Source organism: Galeopterus variegatus, unplaced genomic scaffold (genome assembly GCF_000696425.1).
Source record: "Galeopterus variegatus unplaced genomic scaffold, G_variegatus-3.0.2 Scaffold527, whole genome shotgun sequence".
In the NCBI taxonomy this organism is placed as follows: domain Eukaryota; kingdom Metazoa; phylum Chordata; class Mammalia; order Dermoptera; family Cynocephalidae; genus Galeopterus; species Galeopterus variegatus.
This window is the reverse complement of record NW_007726638.1, coordinates 565,710-576,059: the sequence shown is the minus strand read 5'-3', so window position 1 is coordinate 576,059 and position 10,350 is coordinate 565,710. Positions and strand designations below refer to the sequence as shown.

Below are 10,350 nucleotides of genomic sequence, written 5' to 3'. Positions count from 1 at the left end.
GGACTGCCACGAGTTTGCCAACCTCAACCTCGTCCAGGCCCTCAGGTGAGTTGTCCAGGGGACAGGGGCCTGGCCCTTGAGGGGGGCACAGCCTGGGTGGTTGGGGGCATCACCATTCACATGGCTAACAGCACAAGCACAGGGATGGGTGTAAAGAGGAGGATGTCAGGAGCAAAACAATTCACTATCCATGGTACCCGCCTCCTGGAAGCCGAGGTTAGGCGAGATAACAGGCATAGACTGCCTGGGACGGGGCCTCACTGGATACTTCTGCTGCTACGATTATCACATTATAGTATCATTATAACCGTACTTCATCATTATCATCATTATTACTTTATTACTGCCATTCTACTACTTTTGGGGATAGTGCTTGTTCTATTTCACTAATACAGTATGTATTGCACTTATCGTTACTTACTGTTTTCTATTTAAGATACTATTGTTGCTGCTGTTATTTTTACAACCATGGGAGGCAGCGCAGTATATGGGTTAGGAGCACAAACTTAGGAGTCACACTGCACAGCTCAAATCCCAGCGCTGCCACTCACCGCCAACCCCTGTGTGACCTTGGGCAAGTCACAAAAACCTCTCTGTACCTGAGTTTCTTCATCTGTAAAAGGGGGATAATAATAGTACCAACTTCATAGAGTTTTGAGGACTTAATAGTAAAAGTACTTAGCACTGGCCCATAGCAAGTGCTTAGTAAGTCTTGCTGCTGCTGGTAATGCCTGGAAAATTGGCTCCCGAGAAGGGGCATTTGTTCTGGGCTTTGAAGGATAACAAGGAGCTTTCAAGACAGAAGAGGAAGAAGCCACCATCACCCACGTGGTGTGTCCTTCTCTCCAACTCCCATGCTCTGTAAGGGAGACAGTTAGGGGGCTTGGGAGTCCCATATTCATTCATTATTCATTTATTCACTCAGTCATTCGACAAGCCTTTAGGGAACAGTTCCTCGGTGCCCAGGCCTGTGCAAGGCCCACAGGAGCTGAGAGAAGAAGAGAGAAGAGGCTCAGCCTCACCCTCGGGACACAGCATGAAGCTCTGGAAATTGCCAATGTCCAGACGTGGAGGGAAGCTTAGTTTCCAAGAAAGGGAGGCCCAGCCAGGGGAAGGCAGTCGCCCAGAGTCCCACAGCCAGATCCCAGGGCCAGTGGCCAGGCTAAGGGAGCTGTAGAACCCAGGGCAAGCAGAGGCCCCCTTATAGGCTGAGGAGGACGAGGCTGTCATCGGGGCTGGGATTCGGATGTGCGGAGGGAGCGCATGCTCAGTTCCCATATTCCAAAAGAAAAGGCATTTCTTGGATACCTCCTGCATGCTTGGTACTTGCACCTACAAATCCCACTTACTCTTTCCCATAATCCTAGATGGCAGTTGCAGATTCTCCCACTTCAAGGATAAAAAAACCAAGCGTGGAAGGGGCAGGATGGGGTACCCCCCACACTGCTGCCCATGGCCCTATTCCTGGTACTTGCACCTACAAATCCCACTTACTCTTTCCCATAATCCTAGATGGCAGTTGCAGATTTTCCCACTTCAAGGATAAAAAAAACAAGCGTGGAAGGGGCAGGATGGGGTACCCCCCACACTGCTGCCCATGGCCCTATTCCCCCCCCAGGCAGTTCCTGTGGAGCTTCCGGCTGCCAGGAGAGGCCCAGAAGATCGACCGGATGATGGAGACCTTTGCCACTCGATATTGCCTCTGCAACCCAGGCATCTTCCAGTCCACAGGTGCTGGGAATGGGGTGGGTCCCAGGGTTCTGGGACCCCTTCAGCACTGCCAGGCACAGATCTGCCTACCAGGGCACTCTGGCCAGCCCACCCACTCAGGCTTCCCCTAAGTGCCCAGACCCTAGGAGCCCAGACTTATTCACAAGCCCTCCCTGAACATCAACTTTGTGCCAGGCCCTCTGCTGGGTGCTTGTTTGGCAGAGCTGCCTCAGGACGTGGTCCTTAGGAGAGGAAGCAGGAAATATGACACAGGGTTCTAAGGCAACAGCACCCCTGTCTGAGGGCAGGGGTGGGGGAGTCAGCATGTCCAGGATGGCTTCTCAGATGTGGTGGGGTCTGAATAGGGTTTTGCAGGATGAATAGGCGTTCTCCAGGAAGTTAAGTTTTCCACTCAACTTTTGGCAGGAGTCTCAGTTTGAACAAAGGCCTAGAAGCATGAAACAGCCTGGACAGGGTATAGGGGGCAAAAGGGCATAGAAGGAGATCAACAAAGATCAGTTCTCCGTACTGCTCTCTCCCAGGGCTAACCAAATGCCCATGCGGAGACACCCAGAGATCAGGGTGGATGGGGGGCGACCATGGCCAACTTGTCCTGGCCTCTTCTCTGAGTCTAGAGTTATCAGAACAATAACAAATTCTGTTTATTACACAGTCCCTGTGTGCTAAGTGCTTCGCATGTGCAAAGTCATTTAATCCTTATATCAGCTCTGAGAGGTTGGTAGTAACTTCATCGCCTCTTGAAGCATGGAATACAGACTCCCTTTGAAGGAAGGGAAGGATTTTAAAAACATCAGATTTGAATCACGGTCCAATTGATTCTTAATTTTGTGACCTTGGGCCTGTAACTTAACCTCTTTGTGCCTCAGTTTCCTCATCTGTACAATGGGGGTGGTAACAGCGCCTGCCTCATAGGATGGTCATGGGGGTGTAAGGAAGGGCAAGCACCAATAACGTTAGGTGCCACTGTTATCAGAGAATCATCAACGTTCTAGAACATGAAGCTACGTCAAAGATTAACCTCCTAATGTCACAGATGGGGAAGCTGAAGGTTAGGGAGGTTGGGTACTTTCCAAGATCAACCGGAGAGTTGGAGATACAGCTGGACTTCCCTGGCTCTGGATCCAGGGCCATAAAAGTCCCAGAGCAGCAATCACCTGCCTCCCAAACCCTCAGCCCAGCCTCACTCCCAAGCACGTGAAAGTCTGAATAATGGCACAGGAGCTCGGGCTCCAGGAGCCCCACAATGCCAGGAGATTACAGTGCAGCATGTGATTAAGCCCTGAACGGTGCTGCCAACAATAAGTGTTCTCCGAGTTCCCAGCAGGCAGAGAACAGAGTGGGCAGGGGGCTGGAAGGTCTCTGCAGGGAGGAGGGCTTGAGCTGCAGCTAAAAGACAAGGAGGATTCTAATGGGTAGAAAAGGGGAGGGGAGGGGAGGGTGTGGGCTCAGCATGAGCAAAAGTGCAGGGGTGGGATGGTGTGGGGGTGGGGGTTTGGGAACAGGAGTGTGACAGCTGAAGTTCGTTTGGAGCAGGGAGTCCGGCAAGAGTCGGAGGTGAGGCTGGGCCTTGAATGCCATGCCGGGGGTACATGGTGGACCTCCAGGGCCTGGAGAAGGCTTCTTGGCCACTAGAAGTGGTCGGGTAGAAGAGAGGAGATTGACCCACTGCCCCACCCACAGACACTTGCTACGTCCTGTCCTTCTCCATCATCATGCTCAACACCAGCCTCCACAATCCCAACGTCCGGGACAGGCCACCTTTCGAGCGCTTTGTGTCCATGAACCGTGGCATCAATGACGGCGGCGATCTGCCCGAGGAGCAGCTTCGGGTAAGAGGGCACAGCCCCCCCAGCCTGGGTCCTGGGCATCCAGGAGGGCCCTTCCTTAGGTGGATGGCCAAAGAGGAGCTCCTCTGAGATAGACCACTCCAAGAGAGAACTCCACTAAGATGGACCACCCAGGATGGTGACTGTCCTGTCTGAAAAGGGCCTTCCCAAGAGTGGCCCCCATCTTGAGAAGGATGCCTGGAGATAGACCATCCAGGAGGTCCTCCCAGCTGTAAACCTTTAGGGGACTCTGGGGAACCCCCACCATTCACACCTTCCAAAGAGGGTCTCCTCATGCAGCCTAAGCCTATTTCCTGGAATCCCAGATTGTTAGCCTCTCAGTGTGTCAAGGCTGAAAATCCTCAGACTCCGTGCTGGAACCCCTCCCTCTTAAGAGGGGAGGGCACTGAGGTCTTCCACAAGGCCTCGCTTTAGCTCAAGAGCGAAGCAGGACCCAAGCCTCCTGTCTCCTTATCAAATAGTCCCCATCCCTGCCACAGGCCAGGCCCCGTACCCAGCACGGAGGACCCAGGGATGAATCAACCACAGATCCTGCCCTGACTGTGGGAAGAAGATATACATGTGAATTACAAACCTGCAGGATTCATGCCATGCTGACTATGGGAATGTAGTTATGGAGACACAGAGCACGCTGCTGTCATTCTTCTGGGGGTAGAGAAAGGGTGCCATCCTGGAAAGCTCCACAGAGGAGGTGATTTCTGAACTGGGCCTTGAAGGTTAAACGGGAGCATTCCCAGAGGGGGAGCATTCCCAGAGGAAAAGCATGGAAAGGACATTTCAGAAAAAGGAAGAGGCTAGAACCCTGGCCTGGTCTGGTCGGGAAAAGGAAGGGTGTCCAGTGTAGCTGGCTGAGGTGTGGATATGTGTGGACAGTGAGGGGTGGCAGGATAGGGCTAGGGTGTCCAAGGCTTCAAATGCCAGCCCCAGGAGTTTGCCTGTTTCCTATGGGCAACACGGAGCCAGGAGCAGTTTATAAACACAGGAGGGAGAGGTTCAGAGCCTGGCTTAGCCAAAAATGAATTGACACTTCATTCCAAGGACTAGAGATGCCCCAGACCTCAACAGAACTTCAATCCTTTCCACAGTCAGAGCCTGGCAGGGAGGTGGGGAGGGGCATAAACACCACCTCCCAGCTTAGCACCCTGGATACCCCCCTCCTTGGAAGCCTGGGGTGGAGCCTGGTCTGGGGTGATTCTGGTGCCCCTCAGAGTTGGAGAACAGCCTCACCTTTACCCCACCACCTGCCTTGGTCTCAAGAGGAGAACATTTATCATGGAGGGGCTGCTACATAGAATGAGGGCTTGAGAGCTGGATAGAGATCGGGTCAAATCCCACCTCCCCCATCTGCCTGCTGGTTGACCTTGGTGATGACTCACTGGTCCACCATTTCCTCTACCAGGAGAATGGGGATAATAATACCTGTGTCACAGAGCTGCTGTGAGCAGTAATTTTTAAAAATGTAAAGGGCAGAGCCTGTACCGGGTACATAGTACAGGCTCTGAATGGTGGTTTATGTCACTATTAAGAATAATTAATAATGAAAAAAACAGCACTTAGTACACTGCCTGAAACATACAAGGCATTTGAGAATTGGTAACTCATCTCATTTGAGGTCCTCTGGCATGAAACTGGGCACGCCTTGTCTGGCAGGTAATGAGTTAATTACCTCCCAGCTCTAGTCCTGCTGGTCTCCCAGGTGCCACATTACTGCCTTCAGTCCCCTGAGAGCCTTCTTCAGCCTCTCCCTCCTTAGATATTTTTCCCATTTTAAGCCTTTTGTTAATAACAATGTGCTACATTTGTACAGAGCTTGTAACTTTCTTCTCAAAGGGCTTTAGGTCTATTATCTCAATTTTAGCTTCCAACTCTGCCTGGGAGGTCTGGGAAGGGTTTATTATCCTCTTCAGCAACCCAGCAAGGCAGGCACTGAGTAGAAAAAAGAACAGAGCTCCGGAGGCAGAGCCACATCTAATCCCAGCTATCCCACGTTCCGGTTGTGTGACATTAGGAAAGTGGCTTGACCTCTCTGAATTCCCAGCTCATAGGATTAGTGTAGAAGTATGAGGTATTCAGCGACGTGCCTGGTGTGGTTGGAGTGGCTAATTAATCCCAAAGCTTCCCAGGGCGTAGTCAAAGAGAACCACACAGGCCTGATCCTTGCCATCCATGACTTTCACAGGCAGTGCGTGAGTTTGGGGGTCTTCTCGCCTCCTCTCTGGGCCTCATTTTCCCCGTATGTAAAGCAAGGACTCAGCTTTAAGCACCTTCAGATATTCAAAGTTTGCCACTTTGCAGAAGGGTTCTCCATGAAGCAACTCAAGCTTGGGCCCTGCTGAAAAGGACATGCAATGCTTTTATGTGGCCCAACTTACAAAATTAAATCTACACAGATACATGAGCTAAAGAGAGGTTACCTCAAGGGCACACAAACCGTGAGGGTGCACGGGTGGGAAAGGGTTTGGAGAGGTGCACGGGGGCAGCGAGGGGACAGGCAGTTTGAGCAGGTCGTGCTCTGGCAGTCCAGATCGGGCCAGGGCAGAGTGTCTAAGAGGCTCAGGGCAAAAGTACAGGGTCTGAACCCACGAGGATGGACAATTAAGTCCCAGCTCTGCCCTTAAGGCTGTGTAACTTGGGTGCCAGCCTCAGTTTCCTCATCTGTGAAATGGGCTGATGGCACTGACCTCACAGTAAACACAGTTGAGCCCCGGCACTGAGCAGATACCTGGGAAATGCTGGCAGAGGAAGCCCTTACCCTGAGAGCTGCCAGCAGAAGGAGCTAGAGTGCAGGACGGGAAGAAGGAGCGGACTAGGAACTCCACCCTCTAGGGCTACAGGTGGAGAAACTAGGCAGGGTTCAGTTCCAAGCATCTTCTGCTGTAGGCAGACCTGGACCTCCTGGGGCCTTGTCCAAGATTCTCCATCAGAACAAACTGTGTACTGGGCACAGTTCTAGGTACTTTATGTTCGCATGAAGTCCTCCCATCCCCAGTTTACAGCTAACGACATCAAGCTCCAGGAGAGATAGCTGGCCAGGGTCTCATGGTGCCTGAGGAGTCCCAATTTGAAGCCGTGTCTGTCTGATGCCAGAGCCCTTCCCTCTGCAGAGAGCAGAAGGCAAAATTTGGGGACAGAGGCCTTGGCTGTGCTTCCCAGGTGCCAGTTACTTCCTGGCTAGGGGAACCTCAATTCATGTCACTGAAAAGATCAGGAACCAATTTGTCTTTAGACCATCCGCTTCAGGTTTGGCTAGATCCAGGTGCTCAGTGACATCGGGGCTCAATGCAATGGCTCCATCTCTCAACAACCCTCTCCTCTATGTTGACTTCCCTCTTAAACACGCTCTGCCCAAGCTGTGGCAGAGCTGCCCAGACTTCCAGCTTTCTTAGCAGCCCTCTTTCTCAGCAGTTTAAACTGAAGTCCCAGAATCAAGGCTTATGGGCTGGCTGGGATAACATATTCCTCCCTGAACTGCGGCTAGCAGGATGAAATGCTCTATCAGCCAGAGGTGAGCCATTCACCCCCTCCTGGCACCTGGGGGTCAGGGATAGTGGGTGTCAACCCCCCTGAGCAACCTGGACAGGAAGCAGGAGAGGTGATTCCCCAGAGGAAGGCTGAGGAGGTGGGGGACAGACAGACACAGGGCTAGCAGAGTGACCGGGAGGAGGCTACTGTATTTGTGCACATCCTCCCAGCTGGGAGAAGACAACCGGCTCCATGGGTGGGTGGCAGTGGGTGCAGAGGTGTTTTCTTATAAGGGAAGCTGGTGTTTACAAGGTACAGGAAATGTGGATGAACTAAGCTGTTTTCTTGTGGGGGCAGAATGTGCAGGCTGACAGGGTGACCGCAGAAGCTGCCGGCTCCCCCTATGAGTTTTGTGGAGACCAAGGCCCCCTGTCTGACCCCTGCCTGCTTCTTTGCACCTTCCAAATATTTGTTGGTGCTGACAGTTTTGTTGGTGAGGACTTCCTGCCACAGGCCCTGGTCAACCAGTTAATGCCACCTGGGAATCCCCAAGGCCAGGCTGAGCCTGGGCAGGAGTGGAGTGTAGGGGCTCCCAAAGAAGAAACTGGTCCCTGCTTTTCCCCACCCCCACACCACCACAACCAGTCTGAGCCTGGGGACTTGGAATCTGTGCTTGGGGGACATGCTGGAGCCCCCACCTCCATCAAGCCAGGAAAACCTGCTTCTGGCCTGCCCCTCACTCCAGACCCCTGATCTCCCAGGTCAGAGAGGACCTTAAAAAGCCAGCAAGCACCATTTCTAAAACTTTGGGAGAATCAAACAATACTTGTGAAATTTTTTATTTAAAATCTAGAGGAAACCATCAGAACAATAGCTCACACAAATGAGACAAAAAGAAATGATTTGATTATCTTAGACAACATTGCATCTGGTTTTAATAAGCAGAAATAGACAGTTCTGAATGTTTTTCCAAACACTTGGGAATCTAGGCAGGTTGTTCATGAGATGTGATGCCTAGTGGCAGGAGATTCAACACACACAGAGGTGGTCTGGGGCCAGCATCCACACGTTGCCCACAGGGAGGTCCCAGCCCTGGCTTGCATACCCCAGTGACAAAGAGCTCATTACCTTACAAGGTTGCTCCTTGCATATTTCAGCAGCTCTTACTGACAGAAAGTCCTCAATGGAGAATTTAAATCTGCTTTCTGGGAACTCCCCATGTCCCCATGCCCTCAATAGGAGCCCATCCAGAAGACAGCTGCTTAGGATAGGGGACTTTGAGAGCCACAGAAGCATCCCACCTTGGGTCTTTACTTCAGCTGGACCCCTCAACATGGAGCAGCCAATCCCCTCCTCCCCTGTAGTTACTCTGTGTCCCACCAACCCAGGGTGCATCTGGAAGCCTCCACTACAGCAGCTAAGCAGAAGAGGGTCCCTCCCACATGGATATTGCCCAAGGAGGTCCTTATTCTGGCCACTGTGTCCCAGAGTGGGGGGTGGGGGGGCAGTGCATGTGTGTCTGTCTGTCTGTGTGTCTGAGGTGCTGAGCCCCACATGCTCTGCCCTGGGGGACACAGTAGCACAGGGGGAGGCATGACATGGTGTGGGTCAGGCCAGGCCCAGGGTGGGAAGGGGAATACTAATGGGCCCAGGGAACCAGGGACGGTTTTCCAAAAGGGCCCAGGGACCATGACGAGCCAACAGGAGAGGAAAGAGTTTGCTCAGAGGGTGAGTGACCTGCCCGAGGCCACACGGGCCAAGCTGGGCCCAGGCCCCGGACTCAGGTGGACTCATGGCCAGGTGTCCCCTCCCTTCTCTCGGGCAGAACCTCTTCGACAGCATCAAGAGCGAGCCCTTCTCCATCCCCGAGGACGATGGCAGTGACCTCACTCACACCTTCTTCAACCCGGACCGGGAGGGCTGGCTGCTCAAGCTGGGTGAGAGGCGACAGGCACAGGCCCTGCCACACGCTCATGCACGAGCGGCACACGCTGACACACTCAGGCACACAGGGCTGACGCATGCACATACGCTCACACGTGGCCTCAGGGTGGGGTCGGGAGTGTCCCAGGTCTGTCTGCCCCATCCACCCTTTCATCCATCGCTCTGTCCTGGGAACGAGGAGGCAGTGGGGGGATGCTGAGCTAGGGGCGGGATGCAGGGGCACAGACAGATCCGTAGACAAATGCTTCCCCTGCAGTTGAGTCTCTCCCCAGAGGGGTGGGGAGAGGAGTCTTAGTGGAAAGTGCCATTTGTTCAGGACCTACTAAGCATGGGCAAGGTGCTGGACCCTTGTACAGCCCGGCCTTCAGGTGGCCTTTGTGAGGAAGCCAAGGCTCAGTAAAGTGAGAGCATCTGTCCAAGGCCACACAGCCAGCAAGGGGCAAGTTTGAGGGGCAGAGGGTTTGTGTCCCTGAAGGAAGGGAGGGAGTGCAACAGGATGTGGCTCAGGAAAAGCCTCCCCCAAATGACTGGGGGCAGGGAGGGCCCCCACCCTGCAGGGAGCCACAGTGCTGCATGAGTGCTGCTGAGATGGGTGCTGCCATGTGAGTGCTACTGTTGTGGGTGCTGCTGTGGTGGGTGCTCCCTGGCGGGTGCTGCTGTGATGGGTGTTGCCATGGTGGGTGCTACTGTGGTGAGTGCTACAGTGGCAGCAGCTGCGAAGTCTAGCAGGAGAACCGCGGGACCCAGCCCTGTGCCCTGCCTCCTCCACACACACTCCTGGAAGCCTCTCCAGAACGGACAGCCCAGCCAGGGATAGTGGCCTTCGAAGGCAGGTGAAGAAAGACACCTCATGTCGAAGGAGGGGCCATGGCCTTGGCAACCTTCAGCATGCAGAGCCTCCTGCACTACTGTATACCAAGCATCGGGCCAGTCCTGCCCAATCCCCCCAGATGCCTGTTGGCGCCCTCTGTTTCTCCACGCCCATGCCCCAGTCTGTCCTTTTCCTACAGGCCACTCAGCCCCCTGTCTGCCCCAGCCCCTTGCTCTCAGCCCCAGGGAAGCCCTAAGTGACAGATCCCAACTCAGGCAGGGTTCTCCTGGCTTCAAACCTCAGCTCCCACACCCATGAGCTGAGTCAGGCTCCTCAGCTGCAGTGTCCATGGCTGTAAGATGGGGACAGTCATCCCTGGGAGGCTTAAATGTGACGCAAAATAGCCAAAGATTGAGCTCTGGAACTGGGACTCTAGGATTCAAACCTTAGCTCTGCTGCAGGACCTTGGACAGATGACTTAGCCTCTCTGTGCTTCGGTGTCCTCATCTGTAAAGTGGGGTTAAAAATGGTCCCCTCCTCATGGGTGGTTTTGGG

At 53.5% G+C, this 10,350-nt stretch overlaps 1 protein-coding gene across 1 annotated transcript in view; it reads left to right on the top strand.

Moving 5' to 3' along the window:
* Positions 1-10,350, top strand: part of CYTH4 (cytohesin 4) — a 34,704-nt gene that overhangs the window by 18,379 nt on the left and 5,975 nt on the right. Inside the window, exons 7-10 of the mRNA XM_008569772.1 lie at positions 1-45; positions 1,619-1,731; positions 3,412-3,560; positions 8,866-8,977. The exon at positions 1-45 is cut by the window's left edge and continues 6 nt beyond it. Coding sequence (XP_008567994.1) covers positions 1-45; positions 1,619-1,731; positions 3,412-3,560; positions 8,866-8,977 — 419 coding nt within the window. The remainder of the gene's footprint in view (positions 46-1,618; positions 1,732-3,411; positions 3,561-8,865; positions 8,978-10,350) is intronic.